Here is a 20,437-nt window from a genome sequence, read left to right as displayed (position 1 = left end):
AACCCGGGAGGCGGAGCTTGCAGTGAGCTGAGATCCGGCCACTGCACTCCAGCCTGGGCGACAGAGCAAGACTCCGTCTCAAAAAAAAAAAAAAAAAAAAGAAATGCAGAATAAGGCCGCACGCAGTGGCTTATGCTTGTAATCCCATCACTTTAGGAGGCAGAGGTGGGCAGATCACTTGAGGTCAGGAGTTCAAGACCAGCCTCGTCAATTTGGTGAAACCCCATCTCCACAAAAAATACAAAAATTCGCCAGGCACGATGGCAGGTGCCAGTCCCAGCTACTTGGGAGGCTGAGGCATGAGAATCTCTTGAACTTGGGAGGTGGAGGTTGCAGTGAGCCAAGATCATACCACTGCACTCCAGCCTAGGTGACAGAGCAAGACTCTTATCTCAAAAAAAAAAAAAAACAAAAACAAAAAACCACAGACTCTCAGGCCTCACCCCAGACCCACTGAATTTGAAAATGCATTGTAGTAAGACTCCCAGGTAATCTAGATGAAGACGATCAAGTGGAGAAGCACTGGTCTGGCCTATACCTGCCTCATTGCCCCTCAATTCCTCTTAATTTGCAAAAGCAGTGCCTGTTCTGTGTTCTGTCTGGCACAACCAAAAGAAAAAATAATAGTAATAAACTACTAGAGCTAGATTTGATCACACAAGCATGTAAAAAAAAAAAAAGGTTTGGCAAAATTAAAAAAAAAAAAAAAACCCGCCAGCCTGGGCAACAGAGTGAAACTCCATCTCAAAAAACAAACAACAACAACAAAAAAACCCCAAACATATGTTAAAAGAAATTTGCAACACTTGCCAAAGCATGATAAAGTGTTAATACCACTAATATATGAAGCTGTCTTACCATTCACAAAAAAAGCATACACACAAAAAAAGGAAATAAAAATATATTCACAAAGAAAAAAAGATCACAACTAAACATAGCAAGGGAAGATTTGCAACTCTAACATTTTGCACTCATTTTTATACCAATCAGAAAAGAAACCATTTTATAATAAACATGTATTATTTTGATAATCACGGAGGGAAAAGACCAAAGATATTTAAAATGGAAAAAAAAAAAAGGTGCCCTAGAAAGACTGAAATAGTAACAGGAGTCCTCTCTGAGTAGCAAAATTATGGACTTTTTAATTTTTCTCTATCTGCTTATCTGAACTTTCTGATTTTTCTACAGTGAGTTTTTATTCTTTGTAATAGACAATGGCAAAAACAGTTTTAACTATTTCCTAGAGTTTGATCATATCTGAAATGTCTTCCTGTGTTTTCACAAGTGTTTGCATAGCACCTGGCCTTTTCACAAACCATCATGGCATTTAAAGGCATGTCTTTTCAGTCCTGATCAAGTACTGGAAGCCCCAAACAGGCAGCCTCTTTTGTTACATTAGTCCACAGGCCAGCAGTTCTCAAACTCCAGTGGGCATGGGAATCACCTGTAGGAAGCTGGTTACGGATGCAGATTCCCAGGTCCCACCAGAGATCAACCCTGCCTGACCACGGAAGGGATTCTGACCCAGGTGGCCCCTGAACGACCTTTTGAGAACCCCTTCCCATAACCCTATGGGGTTGAGGGTGAGTGCAGATGACGGGAAGGCCTCAGCTGGTTCAGAAACCAGGTGAACTGAGGTTCTTACAGGCTGACCAGGGACAGTAGTCTCTTTCCACCTCCCATATGCACATGCAGGCCTGGCTAGTCAGTGGTCAGTGCTGATGCTCTTTGAGAGGCCAAAACATGGCTAGAGGAGGCAGTGTAGAAACGGACTTTGTCCAACAGGTGAGCTGAAGCCCTAGGCAGCCCTGCATCGCAGCCTCACTGCCAGAATGCGCTCTGCTCTGGGAGGAGGCATCTGGAACAGCTCCAAGGACTCATGGAGGTCCATCTGTCAGAGTCTCCGCCCAGCACCCCGAGAAAGCAGCTCCTCCAGAGCTCGCAGAGATGCAGCTGTGGATGCAGCTGGGGCTTCTGGGGAACCTCAGGGCTACCTGGCTGGGGAGACTCACAGGCCCCAAGTTGGCACTGGGAGATGAAGTAAGAAACCAACAGCAGGGGATGGGGGCAGAAAGAGCAATACTTCCAGATCTTTTCCCCGATCCAGCATTTCTTGAGTGTCCTCTTGGTTCCACTGTTTCCCAGGAATTAAAACAAACCAGCAGAGGAGCCAGAGAAGCATTTCTACATCCTCTGCCACCCTGAGCATGGCAGATGAGTGAGTGGGAAGAGGAGGGTGAGCACAGACCACGGGATAAAAGAGTAACAGCTCACCACTGTGGTCAAGCAAAACCCAGGGAAACCCCGAGACACACTGAACCAGATGCACAACTGCTACAGAGGGATTAGAAATCAGCTCACATCCTCACTCCCACCTTCTTTTTATGCAGGTTGAGAGGCAGAAATTCTGACCCCTGCTTAACAACAGCAGGGATTCCCATCTCTCCAAGGGCATAGCCCTCAAGCCCTTGAACAAGAGGTGGGAGTTCCCTTGTTCCTGTCTACCTCCAAGGCAGGTAGACATCACCATCCTAGCTCCAGGGGCAGCAGAGACCAGTGGGGGCGGGGATCTGAGGGTCTGGAATCACTGCCAAGGGTACAGAGTAAATTGGCATGCCCCAGACAGCTCCATCAAGGAATAGTGCCTGCCATTCCCCAATTACAAACAAAAGCTTACATATAAAATACAAACACCAAGACTGGGCACTGTGGCTCACACCTGTAATCCCAACACTTTGGGAGGCCAAGGCGGGCAGACTACTTATGCCCCAGAAATCAAGACCAGCCTGGGCAATATGGTGAAACCCCATCTCTAAAAATAATACAAAGAATAGCTGGGTGTGGTGGTATGCACCTGTAGTCCCAACTACTAGGGAGGCTGAGGTGGGAGGATCACTTGAACGCAGAGGCAGAGATTGCAGTGAGCTAAGATCATGCCACTGCACTCCAGGTTTGGTGACAGAGTGAGACTCTGTCTCAAGGGAAAAACAAATGCAAATGCTATGGTAAAGATTAGCACATGGATAGGAATAAACTTCACGTAGGACATATTGGGTTGGGGGGATGCATATACTCTGGAGAAGAACAGTAGAAGAAGAAAGAAAGGCACTACTACATGAGAGAAGGTGACTGGGCACATAAGTGTGAACCAGTTTCACAATGGTCTGTACAAGCTCTGCTTCCAGCCTTGATGAGTCCTCATCCCCTAAGGGAAGTTGCAGATAGGTTTATTTGTTCTACCTTGAAATGACTGGGAACTAAGGAAGCAGTTCTCCCAACTAGTTAGCACTAATGAGAGTTAATGACAAGTGCGCTGTGCGTCTCAGGATAATAATGAGATAGAGGCTCAGAGGGCTCCTCCCTGATGTCTGCACGTGGGAAAATGGCCCAGGACCTCCTTTTTCCTGTGGGGACAAGGCCAGTGCCCCATCTGTTATCCGGACCACAGCCTGCAGGCTTGGAGCCAGGGCTGCTTGAGATTCTGCTCCTCACACTGGCCCAGGCTGTCACATTTTGAAGAGGTGAAGCTCACTGTCTCTCTCATCAATCTGATGCCACAGCATTTATTAAAAGGATTTACTGCACGCTAGGCTTTGTGCCAGGCACTGGGGACATGAAATGGAGTGAGATGAGCACCCCACCACTAGGAACTCACACTCAGGCATACAGTATTGCCACAGAGGTACAGACAATGTACCATGAGGACTCGAGGGAGAAAGGGGCAGAAGTGTCAGAGGAGGCAGCACAGAGCAGCTGCATTTCTAATACACCGGCAAAGATGGGATACAAAGTGTAACAGAAATGATCCCATTCCCAACAGCAACAGCAGCAGCTACAGCATACCTAGGAAGAAACTTCAGAAGAAATGTGTTAAGAAGAAAACCTTAAAACATTTCATTTATTTTGTTTGTTTGTTTTTTATTAGAGACGGAGTCTGGTTTCTGTCGCCCAGACTGGAGTGCAGTGGCCAGATCATAGCTCACTGCAGCCTCCAACTCCCGGGCTACAGCAATCCTCCCACATCTGCCTCCCAAGTAGCTGGGACTACAGGCATGCGCCACCACACCCAGCTAATTTTGTTTTATTTTTTGTGGAGATGAGGTGTGGGGGGTCTCACTATGTTACTCAGGCTGACCTCAAACTCCAGGCTTCAGGCAGTCTTCCCGCCTCAGCTTCCCAAAGCACTGGCATTATGAAGCATGAGCCACCACACCTGGCCTTAAAACTGTGATGAACACACAAAAAAGACTAGAATAAATGGAAAGGTCTACTTCCCTTTCTCTGGATAGGAAGATTCATTGTAAAGCTATCTATTCTCCCCCAAATAACCTGTAAGTTTCATGTGATTCCAATTGAAAAATCCCAGTATTTTTCACAGAACATGGCAAGTTGTTTGTAAGCTTATTTGGAGAAAGAAATGCAAAAAAAAAAAAAAAAAAAAAAAGCAGGAAAAAGTATGTTTTAAACCAAACTATTATATAAAAATGGTAATTAAAACAATGAAATACACAGAATCAGACAAATAAGTCAATGGAGGTGAAAAGAGGCCTTAAAACACCCATGACTGTAAGAGTATTTATGAAATGCTTAAGGTAGAATTCATACACCACAAGCGAAGCTACAAATAATAAATAGATTGGGGATAATAGGCTTTCTATTTAGGAAAAGTTCAATGCCTATCTTATATCACATACAAAAATAAATCTCAACTTAGAAATCTGAACATCTAAAATAAAACAAGTAAAAACAAGCCAAAATATTGATGAATTCTGGTTGTACAAAAATCAAATTTTTATGATATACACAATGAAAGACAAATAGGCCAAAATTTTTTCCAAAATATAACAGAAGTTAATATCAAAACCCTCATAATGATGAAAGCTATACTATGTTTTCTCACTTAAGATGACAGAAGAAGGCTGGGCACGGTGGCTCACACCTGTAATCCCAGCACTTTGCGAGGCCAAGGCAGGTGGATCACCTAAGGTCGGGAGTTCAAAAACAGCCTGACCAACACGGAAAAGCCCCATCTCTACTAAAAATACAAAATTAGTTGGGCACAGTGGTGCATGCCTGTAATCCCAGCTACTTGGAAGGCTGAGGCAGAAGAATTGCTTGAACCTGGGAGACGGAAGTTGCAGTGAGTCAAGATCATGCCATTGCACTCCAGCCTGGGCGACAAGAGTGAAACTCTGTATCAAAAAAAAAAAAAAAAAAAAAAAAGACAGAAGAGGTATCATCTCAACCCAGTTAGAATGGCTGTTAAGAAAAAGACAAAAAATAGGCCGGGTGCGGTGCTCACACCTGTAATTCCAGCACTTTGGGAGGCCGAGGCGGGTGGATCACGAGGTCAGGAGATCGAGACCATCCTGGCTAACACAGTGAAACCCGGTCTCTACTAAAAATACAAAAAATTAGCCGGGCGTGGTGGTGGGCGCCTGTAGTCCCAGCTACTTGGGAGACTGAGGCAGGAGAATGGCGTGAACCCAGGAGGCGGAGCTTGCAGTGAGCTGAGATTGCGCCACTGCACTCCAGTCTGGGCCACAGAGCAAGACTCCGTCACAAAAAAAAAAAGAAAAAGAAAAAGAAAAAAAATAAATGCTGGCGAGGACGTGGAGAAAGGGGAACTCTTACAGACTGTTGGTGGGAATGTAAATTAGTACAGCCGTTATGGAAAACGGTATGGAGGTTTCTCAAAAAACTAAACCTAGAACTACCGTATGATCTAGCAATCTCACTTCTGGGTATATGTCCAAAAGAATTGAAATAGGTGTGTCAAAGAGATATCTGCACTCCCGTGTTTATTGTGGCAGTACTGATAATGTCCAAGATATGGAATCGACCGAAGTATCAGTCAATGGATAAAGAACACATGGTACATGCACATAATGGAATACTAGTTAGTGATTAAAAAATATATATATATAGTCATTTGTGGCAACATGGAAGAACTTGGAGGATATGTTAAGTGAAATAAGCCAGGGACAGAAAGATTAAATACCACATGTTCTCACTCAAATGTGGAAGCTAAAAAAGTTGACCTCATAGAAGCAGAGAGAAGAACAGTGGTTATTGGAGGTTAGGGAGGGTAGGGGTGCAGGGGAAATACCCAAATGTTGGTTAACACATTAAACAGTACAGCCAGATAGGAGGACTAAGTTCTGGTGTTCTATAACACTATAGGGTGACTATAATTCACAATTTATTGTTTGGTTGTATCTGTGTGGAGTGGAGTGCAGTGGTGTAAACATAGCTCACTACAGCCTCAAACTCCTAGGCTCAAGCAATCCTGCTACATCAGCCTCCCAAGTAGCTGGGACTACAGGCACACAAGGTTGTACAGGGCTAATTGCAAATTTTTTGCTATAGAGAGAGGGGTCTCGCTTTGTTGCATAGGCTGGTCTTGAACTTCTGGCCTCAAGCAATTCTGCTGCCTCAGCTTCCCAAGTAGCTGGGATTATAGGAGTGTGCCACTGGGCTTGGTTTCTTATATATTTTCAAATAGCTAGAAGAATAAATTTTGAATATTTTCAACACACACAAAAAATAATATTAATAAATGTTTGAGGTGATGGATATCCTCATTACCCTGATTTAATGATGATACACTGTATACTTGCATTGAAATATCATACTGTACCCCACAAATATGTATAATTATGTGTCAATTAAATAGTAAAAGCAAAAAAAAAAAAAAAAAAAAAAGACAGGAGAACCTATACATTTTTATTGGATTTGTGGGTTTTCTTTTTTTTGTTTGTTTGTTTTTGAGACAGAGTCTTACTCTGTTATCCAGGTAGGAGTGCAGTGGCACCATCTCAGATCACTGTAACCTCTGCCTCCCAGGCTCAAGCAATTCTCCTGCCTCAGCCTCCCAAGTACCTGGAACTACAGGCATGCACCACCACGCCTGGCTAATTTTTGTATTTTTAGTAGAGACAGAGTTTCACCATGTTGGCCAGGCTGGTCTCGAACTACTGACCTCAAGTGATCCTCCTGCCTCAGCCTCCCAAAGTGCTAGGATTACAGATGTGAAAGCCACTGTGCCTGGCCTACATTTCTGGATAATGTTTATCATAATGCATGTAAGAATCATGTCACTCTTTTTTCTTTATCCCTACCTAACAGCACAGTGCCTGGCATACATGAGTTAGTAACAGTTCACTGAATTTTTTTTTTAAGAGACAGCGTCTTGCTCTGTAGCCCAGGCTGGAGTGCAGTGGCCTGATCATAGCTCACTGTAGTGTCCAACTCCTGGGCTCAAGCAAGTTCATTTTTTGTAGAGATGGGGTCTCACTATGTTGCCCCCACTGGTCTTGAACTCTCGGCCTCAAGCAATTCTCCTGCCTTGGCCTGCCAAAGCACTGGGACTATAAGCGTAAGCCACCACACTCAGCCTGAATTTTTTTTAAATAAGTTAATATTAATAATGTATCTTAATATACTGATAATACATTGAGAACTTTTGTGGATCAATAAAAGGACAATCTAAGAGTAATATGGATGTAATAGGTAATGGACACAGGTAATATACAGAATAAATGCAAAATGGCTAACATTTTAAAACATTCTCAACTTTACTAATAGAAGATACTAAAATGAGATATTTTACCTAGCCAAATGGCAAAATTAAGGACTGATAATTCCTCATTCAGTGTTGGTGGGAAGGTAAATTTGATAGACATTATGAAATTACCTTTGGGGAGGGTAACCTGGTAATGTCAATTAAAATTTCATTTTTATGATTTTGTTCTATACAAACACTTAAGTAACCAAAAAAATCTATATACAAATATATTGATAATCTCATCATTTATAATTGCAAAAAAATTAGAACTGTAAATGTCCATCAATAAGAAGCAAGTTAAATTATAATACAGAAATAAAATGAAATATTCAATAGTCATGTAAAAGGCAAAGACAGATATACTGACATGGAAAGGTGTCTTCAACATATTTATGAGAAAATAAAAGACTACTCAAAAATAAGTATGGTACAAACACACTACCGCAGGAAGGCAGTAAGTTCATGTACTCATTTTTAAGTCTGGAAAGATATATATAAATTGTTAATAGTGATTTTACTGGGGTGGAGAAGAAATAGGGATTCTCAGTTTCTAATTACATACTTTTATATTGATTTATTTAAACGGGCATATATTATTCTTATTTAAAATTCAAAACTTTCTCCATTTTGAAAAGAAACAACCCACTACCATTAGTTTCTAGGTTGAACTCAAAAGTCCATCCTTTCTTCCTCTCCCTGCCCATCCCCCTTCTCCTAACCATCATGACTCTCCAAGGAGTTAGGACAAAGGGTAAGAATATCTTCCCCCAAGGCACTGAACCTTCTTCCTTGGGTGTGACCCATGGGCCAAGTCATTTTTCTGATGGCTTGAACAGGTTCAGTCTGGGACACAGAGGGCCGTCCCTACTGCACCAGACCCTGCTGGACCCAGACAGGGGAGACTGTGCCTTTACCCCACGATCAGTGTTACCCTATACTCTGCGCTCTAAGGGAGGAATCCAGAAATGGGTTTTCAGTGCAGCCCAAGAGGTGGTGTCTAAGAGATGTCCACCATATTTTTCCTGGCACTGTGGCTTTCTCTTCTGCTCTCTCCATCCTGGGACACTCTTCATGGACTAAAGGATCCCAATTGGACCATATTTTCTAGAGAGTCATGAAAGATGCAGGGAGCAAGGCTTTAGCCTGCAGCCTAGACCAGCTCAGCAAGGCCATCAACTCTGGGTCAAAGTCTCAGTTTTTCTTCTCTCACCGACCCTGGCATATAGCTTCATTTCTTCTGGTGCTAATGTATGAGGCTTTTCTAAATGCCACCAAAACTTCCATTTGGGTCTAGGATATGCTCTCATCCTAGGCAATAAATTCAAACTGATTTTGCTTAGGGTAAAAAAAAAAAAAAAAAAAAAAAGAAAAGAAAAAAAAAATTCCACAGGTCCTAGTGGCTAAGCTGGTAAGCTATTACTAGGGTCCCTACTTGGGGGTTTAGAGACAAAGCCCAAGGGAGTCACCAGGTGCCGCACTGCCTAGCTGTGCCACCGAGCCATGCGCAGGGACTCTCCTCAGGGCCCTTACTGTGAGGAAGGGAGTTCAGGCTAAATCAGGGCTCGGAATTCTCATGCTGGGTATACCATTGAAACTTCTCCAAGAACTCCAGACATAAAATATCAAAACCAAGAGAATCAGGCCACAGTGGAACTTAGAGAAAGTCATATTTTAAATGTATTTGCTATCAAAGAAGAAAAAAATAGAAAAAATGTGCTAAGGATCCAACTGAGAATCCAAATAAAGGACATACCAAATAAACCTAAGGAAAAGATAACAATTTATATAAGACTACAGTAGAAATTAATACTTTAGAAAACAGCACAACTGACAGGTCTGTATGCTTTTAAATTGCATAAAACTCCAGCAAAGCTACGGAAGAAAAAGAAAAAATATACAATATTAGAAATAAAGAAAGTTAAAAAAAAATCACAGCTACTGAGGGAAGTGAAAAGCAGTAACTGTAGACACAGCATGCTAATAAATTTGAAAAGGATCTCTTTCATGGAAAATTCAAAGTAAACATTTGATAACATTAGTTATGGGGAGTAGAGGGGAGATCAGAAAGCTGCGAACACCCATCCCTCAAAAAAGAACGGAATTATTATTTTTTTTTGAGATGGAGTCTCGCTCTGTCACCCAGGCTGGAGTGCAGTGGCACGATCTCGGCTTACTGCAAGCTCCGCCTCCTGAGTTCAGGCCATTTTCCTGCCTCAGCCTCCCAAGTAGCTGGGAATACAGGCACCACCACCATGCCCAGCTAATTTTTTTTGTATTTTAGTAGAGATGGGGTTTCACCGTGTTAGCCAGGATGATCTTGATCTCCCGACCTCGTGATCCACCCAACTCGGCCTCCCAAAGTGCTGGGATTACAGGCGTGAGCCACCGCACCTGGCCCCAATAAAAATAATGGAATTATTATTTAAGCAATACTATTTAAATTATACCAAAGAATAAAGAAAAAAAGCCTTCACGGTTCATTATATGAAGTTACTATTATTCTAATACTAACATCTGAAAACAAAAACACAAAAGGAAAATTACAGGTCAATCTAATCCATAAATATAGATGCAAAACTTCTGTTAATAAATGAAATCAAACAGCATGTTAAAAAAAATACCCCATGAGGTCAGGCGCAGTGGCTTACGCCTGTAATTCCAGCACTTTGGGAGGCCAAGGTGGGCAGATCACAAGATCAGGAGATTGAGACCATCCTGACCAACATGGTGAAACCCCGTCTCTACTAAAAATACAAAAAATTAGCCGGGCGTGGTGGCGGGCCCCTGTAGTCCCAGCTACTCGGGAGGCTGAGGTGAGAGAATCCCCTGAACCAGGGAGTCAGAGGTTGCAGTGAGCCAAGATCATGCCATTGCACTCCAGCCTGGCAACAGAGCAAGACTCCGTCTCAAAAAAAAAAAAAAAAAAAAAAAAAAAAAATCCCATTACCACACATAGTATATTCAAAGAATGCAAAGACAATTCAATAGGAGAAATACCATCTGATCTTCGAACCATGCTAAACAAACATGACAAAAGCAAACATCCACTACTAATTGGAAAAAAAACTTCTTAATAAAATGTAATGAAACCATTTCTTCAACATGATATAGAAGAATTCAAACCAACAACCAGAAGACCTCAATCAATCAGCAATACCCACACTTAAACTTGAACACTAGAGTCATTCGCATTAAAGTGGAAAGGAAAAAATACTAAGGAAAAAGATGTCCTCTACTCAATACATATTTAGTAAATGAATTCAACATGCAAAGATGGTCCTAGGAGGGAGGCAGCAGTCTACAGACACAAGCATCAGCTCTAAAGTCAAATATCCCTGGTTTGGATTCCAGCTTCATCCCTTGTGAAACATCAACCTCTGGTCAAGCTCCTGGCCTGAATCTCAGTTTCCTTTCTGAAAGGTGGGGCTACTACCACCTGCCTCAGAGCTGTCCTGAAAACTAAGAGAGAACTATGAAAACTTTACCCCCGTGTGCCTGCCCCACACATGGTAAATGCTCAATAAATGACTGCTAGTTATTACATAGAGGAGAGTGTGCTGCGATGCAGCATGACTCCATTTCTATAAACAATACTAAACAGATGTATAATATGCATAGAATAAAGTCTGGAGAGATATTCTGGTTAACAATGACTAATGGGGCCCGAGGAAGTGGCTCATGCCTATAATCCTAACACTTTGGGAGGTCAAGGAGGGTGGATCCCTTGAGCTCAGGAGTTCCAGACCAGCCTGGGCAACACGGTAAAACCCTGTCTCTACAAAAAATACAAAAATACAAAAATTAACTGGGCCTGGTGGCATGTGCCTATAGTCCTAGCTACTCAGGAGGCTGAGGCAGGAGGATGGCTTGAGCCTGGGAAGTGGAGGCTGCAGTGAGCCAAGATCGAGCCACTGCACTCCAGCCTGGGTGGCAGGGCCAGATCCTGTCTCACAAAAAAACAAAAAACAAACAAAAAAACCCGACTAACTGGACTGTGAAATTACGGGCAAAGTCCTCCCTTTTGCTCCCTATTTTTTTTTTTCCTTTTGGTAGAGACGAGGGTCTCGCTATGTCACCCAGGCTGATCTCAAACTCCTGACCTCAAGTGATCCTCTCACTTTGGCCTCCCAAAGTGCTGGGATTATGGCATGAGCCACCACACCCAGCCCTATTTCTATTTTCCAATTTTTCCAAAGAATATGTATTACTTACATAATCAAAAAAGAGAATACAAGGCCAAAAAAAGATATGGATTTTTGGATTCACCGAAGATAGGGGACTGGGACACCTAAGGCCCAGGTGGAAAAGAAACTAAAGTGATAAGAGAGACAGTGACACTGGGGAGGGGCTAGAAGGGTGCCCCTACCCTGTGCTCTATCACAGGGAGAACCCACTCAGTTTCAGGAGCACCCACATAGGTGTGAAAAGTATTTAAAGGTATTCCAGTGGAGGCCAAGCTGAAGCCCTCCAGGCCCAAAGCCAGCACGTACTATGGCCTGGCCTGACCTTTGTCCAAATGCCATAGAAATTCTGGGCAATGGCAACGGGGCGAGGGTACTTGCTTCTTGATCCAGGTGCTGATTACGCAGGCATTTACTCTGAAAATTCACCAAACTGTACACAGTATGTGCCTTTCTGTGTGTATACTATACTTCAATTTTTTTTTTTTTTTTTTTTGAGACGGAGACTCTCTCCATCGCCCAGGCTGGAGTGTAGTGGCGCGATCTTGGCTCACTGCAACCTCCGCCTCCTGGGTTCAAGCGATTCTCCCGCCTCAGTCTCCTGAGTAGCTGGGATTACAGGCACCCACCACCGCGCTCAGCTAATTTTTAGTAGAGATGGGGTTTCTCCATGTTGGCCAGGCTGGTTTTCCACTCCTGACCTCGTGATCCGGCCGCCTCAGCCTCCCAAAGTGCTGGGATTACAGACATGAGCCATCACACCTGGCCTTAAAAGTTTGTAAAAATTAAAAACTGAGGAGAAAATTCAGTTTCTATCATTTGCTATAGTTTCCCGCTTAAGTTCTGGTTTTAATAACTATGAACTCATGGAACAGTCTCATGGAACAGAACACGGAATCCAGTATTTTGTCTGACATGTCGGTCTTCACTTTCGCAAACTCTGTATTGATTATCATTAAAAGTATCAACAAATGAGAAAAAATTTCTGGGGCAACCCAGGGATATGGGAGAGACAGGGAGACCCAAACTAGATACGGCAGCTGCTCTCAAATCTGACTGCACATTCGAATTACCTGGGGAACTCTGAAAATGTTGGGCCCAATAACAGCAGACTCCCAATAACAGCAGACTCTCGGGGGATGGGGCCTAGGCATTGATAGTTTCTTTTCTGAAATCTCCTCAGATGATTCTAATATGCAGTTGGTGTTGAGAACCACCCAACTCGTTGAACCAGAGGGACCGGCCCCTGGAAACACTCTTGGCAAGTTGAAGCATAGCCCTGCCTGTCCCGGTGGTGGCCGTGGGGGTGGGCGCAGTTACGTGAGGTGAGTTTAGGGATGAAGTACTCTGGCACCCACCCAGGTCCTCCTCCACATCCGGCTTCCCCAGACCTCGGGCAAAGACCCAGCAGGGAGCAACGCCCCCCACATGGAGGCAGCAGAATCCGGAAGGTGACGGGGAGGAGCTTCCCAGGCTTCCCGGGTTGGACACGGAGCCCCAGCTTCTGGCTCCTAGCCAGGGTGTTCAGACTGCTTTGGCCCACTTGCCAGTACAGCCCTAAGACACACGCCACTCCAACCACACAACCCCAGAGCTCAGCCCTAACTACTACCCAGGGTCCAAATGACGCCTCTGGGAACCCGCAGCTGGAAAACAGGAAACCAAGCAGAAATAACAGTGGGAGGAAAGGCCACAGGGCCGAGGTCCCCATACAGCTCAACCATCAGGTAGCACCTGACTCAGGGACAAGTGGCAGGGCTAGTAAAGAGGGGGATGCCACATGGCCCACCTGCCCAGAGCTTCCAGCCCTCATACCTGAGGCTCCTATGCTACCCTCATCTTGAGCCCATTCTACCTAACTATGCAGCAGGAGCCCATGGGTTTGACTCTATCAGACAGCTACCCTGGCATCTTACACCTTCCCTGGATGATTGACATAGAGCCCTGGGCACATGCTTCACAAAGCATGTCCTTAGAGGCCCTCTCTGCTCAGTCTAGGTCTTAGAGCTGAGATCAAAGCACAAGGGGCAGGACTAGGGATGGACTGAAGCCATGAAGAGTGTCCTAGGATGGAGAAGACAGCAGCAGACAGATCCGCAGTGCCAGGAAAAACATGGTGGACATCTCTTGGACACCACCTCCAGGGCTCCCCTGAAAACCCATTTCTGTATTCCTGCCCTAGAACTAGGGTGTAAGGCAACAATGATCCATGTGGTGAAGGCACAGTCTCCTTTCTCTGGGTCCAGGAGGACCGGATACAGTAGAGACAGCCCTCTGTACCCCAGCCTGAACCTATTCAAGCCATCAGACGAATGACTTGGCCAAAGGGTCACACTCAAGGGAGAACATGCATCAGAGAAAGTTGGTCTTTGGATCCAGGCAGGGTTCTAAGCTCAGAATCCCTTCCAGGGCCTCTCTCTGCCTCCTACAGGAGTTACCAGTCTCCCCTGGCTCTTCCCCATCTGCAGAGTGGCCAGCAGGAGTCAGAGATGGAACCTCCCTGAGGTACAGGAAGGTGGACTGGCAGGAAATGGCTCCTTCTGTAAATTCCATCTGCTTAGCAGGGCTAGGAACCAAGGCCTGCAGGCTAGAAAAACAGACTCCTGGGGCCAAGGATTTTGAGAGAGATGGTGGATGCTGCAGAGGAGGCAAAGGAGGAAAATTCAGTCGGCAGGGCTCACAGCTCAGGAGCTCAGTGTTAGGGACAAGTTGCAAACCCTTTCAATGCCTTTGTTTCCTTTGCAAAGCCCATGAGGTTAGGATTACATGGGGAAAAATGCCTGGAGGCGGGGTTGAGAAATCCAATTACTTAAGCACCAAGGGCGTAAGAGTTCCAGGCCACAGAGGTAACCAAGATTTCTTTAGACCCTAATCTTCCTATCCTTGGAATGTTTGCCTCTTAAGGAATATTTCTGTGGCAAGATACTGTTACCTCCCCCCTACCCCTCCCTTCCTACTCTCCTCTAGCTAAGGCAGCCGGAATAGAAGAAAGGTAGTCATTTTTACTTTTTGTCTGATCTTTAGCATCTCAAATAAAAAGGCCATAGATCCTCAGCAAGAGAAAGTAGGGAGAAGATGGTCAAACTCATACTGTCAGAAATATTAAGATGTCTGTATTTATAGAAATCAGGGTAGAATTTGCAATCAACCCCCAGAGGAAAAAGGGTATATCTCTAGGTTATTAAGAGCCACTGCATGGAAAAAGCTCAAAATTCAAGGTGCCCCCCTGCCTGTGGCAATGGAGCTTTAGTCTCTGCAGAGTCCAAGTCCACACCAGCATCTACAAGAGACTTGGCCTCCTCCCCAACTGTTCTCTTCTTCCAAGGCATACAATTCACACATACACAGTCCTGCCATTTCAGGGGCTCCAAGGGCTCTGAGGGGCCTCCATCAGACTCCCAGACTTGCAGAAGTGAAAGAGAAGGCAGGAGCCATCCTTATCTACAAAAGCTGAGATGCAAGTAAATCTTTCGGGGTACTCGGAGAACTTCTGGGACAAAAAGATCTCTACTCTTTCAAGCAGAAGCTTTGTCCCCAAGATGGAGGGTAGAGAAGAGTGGAAAACTCATGTCCAGAAGGGGTGGGGAGGCATCAAAACAGAGACCCTATGCTCTCCCAGAAAAAAGTTCAAAAGCAGTGCTATTCAGGATATGGCCCGTAAACTGCTTAACACCAATCCACCACAACATAAATGCAGCAACCAAGAGGAAGTCTTTAGGAACCTTTATAGCAATTTAAAGTTATCACGACATCCAAGGGCATGATCACTTGGCTTGCCTCACTGAATGTCTCACAGACCACTTTGGATGGTGCTGGGCCACACGTGCAGCAGCTGCAAACTCGCTGTACAAAGTAAGTGGGACCATGTTTTGGTTTTGCAATCTTTTGGGAACACTGAAAAAAACAAAAACACAAAAAGTGGTCCTTCCCCAGATTTAGTCTGAGAAAAACTTAACTTCAGAAAGCAACCCCCTTACTTTACCCAGAAAGCTGAAGTCCAAAGGCAGTAAGTGACCTTCTCCCCATGGCTAATGACAGAACCCAAGAGTAGGAGTAGCATAGAAAACAGGGTGAAAGGAAACTAACAACCACACTTCTCACCCTCCTCCTCTCAGTCAGTGGACCTCACTGAAGTCCCTGAAGCAGTAAGGGCTGTGGGACCCACACTCTAAATGAGTCAAAGGCAATTTCAGCTTCATGGTAGATTGCTCAGGCACAGTATTTCCATCCAGCTTTCAGAATCTCAAATCCGAAACATCTAACACCAACATGTGCCTTTCAAAACTAAGCTCCCTTCCCAGCTAGTCCATTTCTGACCCCACTGGCCTCCTCTGTCATTGCTAGATCCCGGAAACACTGACTTATTGAAAACAAACTTGGCATGTTGAATCTTCCTTCAAAGTCCCTTGAGGTTTTCTGAGCCAGAGAGAAAGCAAATGTAAAGTGCTGGGTGCATCTGGGGTGAGGATTCTGTCTGCCATGTGCAAGTTCACAGCCCCAAACACAACGCTTAAGTCAAAAGCATTCAATATATAAAACACAAAAGCTGCCAGTGCTGGCTTTTCCACTCAAGAGTTATAATTTTAGGTAATAGTTCAGTCAATGTCTCTTCCAATAGTTTCATGAGATCAAATAATAATGATTTCTCTTATTTTTCAGGACCTAATGCTGTACCTAGAAAATGATAAATGTTTGGTGGATGTTGAAAGACAAAGGTAAGAAGAAAGCGGGAGAAAATAGATAGGGATGGGGATAATAGTCCTAGAGAGTACAATAATCTACAGATTTTAATCCTCCAAGCTTTCCTTGCCTCCTATTTGCCTAAAGGCTTCCTAATCTAGCTCCTTCTCCGAAGCTATAGAGACATTGAGAACAAGGGGGAGTCCTCAGCTAACTGCCAGATGCCCGGGTGTGAGAGGAAATGAGGCCGAAAGCCCAAGAGGTCAAGGGTAGGAAAGAGGACTTAAGAGGATTGGGAGACCCAAAAACTGAGCCAAACCATAGTCCCTCCCATACTCCCTGCCCCCATACCCATCCAGCCAAACCATTTGCTGCAGCCTCTGGGGTATGGGAGGGGACTTGGCAAGACCACAAAGCCCATTTCTAGCAGAAACCTCCATCTGCAGCTGGAGGGAGCCCAGTGCCCAGGCCCCTCCTCACCAGGCCCAGCAAAAAGGCTGTAGTCGTCCTCACGGTGGTCCCTGAGGGCAGCTCCAGGGCCCCTGCACCACTGTGGACAGGAAGGCTCTCCCTTCAGCTCACTCATGTGTATATCATACAAGGCTCTCTCCCTCTCCCATGACATTCAAAAAGGGTGAGGGTCACCAAGGGAGATGAAGCTGAGCTCTGGACTCTAACTCCAGTTCTTATCAAGGATGGGGAAAGCCCCCTCTTCCTCTCCATCCTCAAATTCAACTGTGGAAATCTCTTGCTTAGTTCCTTCGCTTCTCTAGCTTGACATGCTCACCTGCTTCCATATCTCCCCAAGCTGGCTGCTGCTTATAAACACACCCGAGAGAGAAGTGGCTGGAAGTAGGAAGAGCAGGCAAGAAAAAACTAATGGGAAGGACCCAGTGTATAGAAAGTCAAGGATCACAGGTCCTTGAGAACAGGGAACTTTTTGCAGTGGTAAAAAGGAGAGACAGAAGGCAGAGATCCTGGGCACAATCCCAAAATAGTTTCCAGACATCCTCAGCCAGTCAAGGGTTCCCATGGGGCAGAGTGTGGGAGCCGTGTGGGAGCCTTGAAAGCAGGACGGCCCGGTGTTCTCGGCACTGGACACTCACTCCTCTCCAGGCTGCCAGCGAGGAGGTGGCAGCAACAGTGTCTGCTATAGCATGTTCCTTGAGATATCATGGGTAGACACATAATGCACCAAACAATAAAACGTCAATTTGCATTTGCCAAGCTCAACTCTGTGCCTATGCTAGGCACTATGTGGACTCATACACACATCGTAGGTATTCTTGAAACCCTGGCAGGACTTAGCACACAGTATACGTGTCTATTCCCACTGGCTACTAGATACCATTCTCCCACGGAGCTTCCTCAACCAGCACCCATCTCGTGGGAATATATAGCTGGTGACACCCCCTTTGTCCTGTGTCCCAGAGTCTTGGTCTGATCTCATACCAGACCAAGATGAGCTCACCTATCAGACATATCCATCTTACACCATGACCTGAAAATGGGAGCGCCTCTGGCAAAACTGCCTCACCCTGGGTATATGGGACACTGCAGCCAACTGGCTACCCAAGGAAACTCTATGTGTGGAGGTGGCACCAGGGACAGAAGACTCAGACCTCAGTGTTTGTTGGCAGTGCCTGAGCTGCATATGATTCTCAGACAACTGAACAATAAAAATAAGCAGAGATACAACCTCAGAGTTTTAAGAACTCAGCTGGCTCAGGCCCTACTCTGAGAAGGGGGAAGGAGGAAGACTTGTTAGGAAGGCTTCCTCTGGATTTTCAAGTAGCCCTTGCCACACGTCCACAACACTAAGGGCTGGGGTATTAGGCTGGGAGCTTCCAGCAGGACTGCGGAAAACCAGCCTCCATCTGGGGCCAACAGGCAGGGAGACACGGAGAACACACTTGGAAAGAGCTGAAGAGAAGCGGGTCTGCCAGGGAGAGCCATCACTACAGCGGAAGGGGGTGCTTTCGGGAGTAAACAAACCTGCCAGCCCGTCCTTTCTCCCAGCAAAGTGGGAAGCTCTAGGCTGACAAGGCTGGAGATACAGAGGAGGGAGGGGCCTGCCCCCTCCCTGAGTCCATCTGTCCTCATCCCCTTGGCCTGCTTTCCCCAGGCTGGGAGACAGAGCAGGTCTACTCTATGATCTCTGTGCCCACACCCCTCCAACAGCACATGAGGTGATTACAACTCCTCCAGGCAGCAGCAGGAGGCAAGGGGAGGAAGCAGAGGTGGAACCTGGGGGTTCTGCTCCGGAGAAGAGTGTAGAAAAGAGTGTGTAGTGAGAGCCAGCTTGAGGTGAGCTCAGCTCTCTCCTCCCCACTCACAGTATCACCCATATCAATTGCCCTCTGTCACCTCCGGACCTCCCACCACCTCATCCCAGGTGATCATCCACTACTCCCAGTCTCACCAAAGCACACCCACTAGACAGGGGAGCCGATTTCCCCTGGCTCTTCTCCTTCCCAGAAGCTGCTCTAGAAGCAAAATTCACACCTTTCCCCAAGCACTTCCTTGCCTCAAGTTCCTTGGGACAAAGCCAGAGAACTATCCAGGCCCTCCTGATACACCCTGCAGCCTTGCCCAGAAGCCCCTATCCCCCACGTGGGAAGCAGAGCCCCTCCCTACCAGGATCCCTATCCAGTCAGTGAGGTGGCAGGATGCCACTTCCAGCACCTCCATGGAGCTTCCCACAGCTTTCCCAGGGGGTGGGAAGAGAATTTCCAGGGAGGAAACTAAGGGCATCTGGGGACACTCACAGCTCACCCACCTGCTACCCAAGCAACCAAGATCTCCAGCTCCCTGAAGACTCCTGCGGCTGAGGGGACAGGTGGGCTGAGGCAGGGGCAGGAACACGCTTCCTCTCCGCTAGGAAGAGTCCCATAAGCCCTGACCCTGCCCACCTGCCCCATGCTCCCTTCCAGCCTCTCTGCTCTTGGACTTGAAAGGCAGCCACACAGAGCCACCTCCCAATCTGTTTTCTCCGCCCTGGGCCAGCAGAGGATACTGCTGAGTAATCCCAAACTCACGGTGGCTCCTTAGCCCTGAAAAGGGGGACAAGCTCAAGGAAACCTACTGATAGGATCCATGCCAACCTGGGAGGAATATCTGTGATTTCCTAGTAATGGCTGATACTCCAATGGACTCTCCCCTCCCCTGCCCCAAATACCCCAGCTCCCCGCCCCCGCCAGACAACCACAAGGAGAAGCTCAGTGCCCCCTTCTGTGCTTCCCACGCACCTGGGAACACTCTCTTCCCAGTCCCCTAGACACTAAGTCACACAGAGTAACAGCAGACGCCCGCCGGATTCTCAGTCATGATGTTGCATCAGCCCCCACCCTACCCAAAATATCCTCACCCCCACCACCTCCTCTCCTCTCCAGCCATCTCCATGGTGACAGCAGCATGACTAATGACACCCTATCAGCTTCAGACTCAGGAGCGCAATTCTCCCTCCCTCTTACGCCCCCCCCCCCCCCGCACACTGCCCCCCCCCCCCGGGATTTCTGCAGATTGGATGCAAACCAACAGTGCTAGGGACATTCTCGAGAGATTTCCAGAGGCAGGGGTGGGGAGTGGGTTGCATGTCTTAAAAAAACAAAACAAAACAAAACAAAAAAAAACAGTTCAACAAACCAAACCCCAACTGCACCCAAAACCATCCAGCTGAGAAAGCAAAAAGAATCCAAACAAAACCCACACAGGCCTGAGAATTCATTGGCCGCCCACACCCCCGCCGCCCCTCCCCCTCAGCTGCTGCTACACACACAGTGGGAGATTAAGGGATCACCAGAGGAGACCCTTTATTTTTATCCAATCCGGTCAAACACTTCACCGCCACCACACACACGCACACACACACGCACGCACACACACAAGGTACCTTGACAGCCGCTCCTTGTCCCCACGGCCCGGCTCCTTCACCAGCCTTTATTTCCACCTGCAAAAGAAGCCAGAGGAACGTCTGAGCCAGGCGGGTACCGGGAAGGCAGCAAAGTCC

At 46.2% G+C, this 20,437-nt stretch overlaps 1 protein-coding gene across 3 annotated transcripts in view; it reads right to left on the bottom strand.

Moving 5' to 3' along the window:
* TET3 (tet methylcytosine dioxygenase 3) overlaps positions 1–20,437 on the bottom strand; it is a 122,712-nt gene that overhangs the window by 84,479 nt on the left and 17,796 nt on the right. For 2 of the 3 annotated variants that reach the window (XM_038007127.2, XM_007970194.3), the window contains one exon: positions 20,321–20,377. The exons of the other annotated variant lie outside the window; for it this stretch is intronic. In XM_038007127.2, the coding sequence (XP_037863055.1) occupies positions 20,321–20,377 (57 nt within the window). The remainder of the gene's footprint in view (positions 1–20,320; positions 20,378–20,437) is intronic. 3 annotated transcript variants of the gene reach the window in all.

The sequence above is a fragment of the Chlorocebus sabaeus genome, chromosome 14 (genome assembly GCF_047675955.1).
Source record: "Chlorocebus sabaeus isolate Y175 chromosome 14, mChlSab1.0.hap1, whole genome shotgun sequence".
NCBI classification, from domain to species: Eukaryota; Metazoa; Chordata; class Mammalia; order Primates; family Cercopithecidae; genus Chlorocebus; species Chlorocebus sabaeus.
The sequence above is the reverse complement of the archived record's forward strand: the minus strand, read 5'-3'. Positions and strand labels throughout refer to the sequence as shown.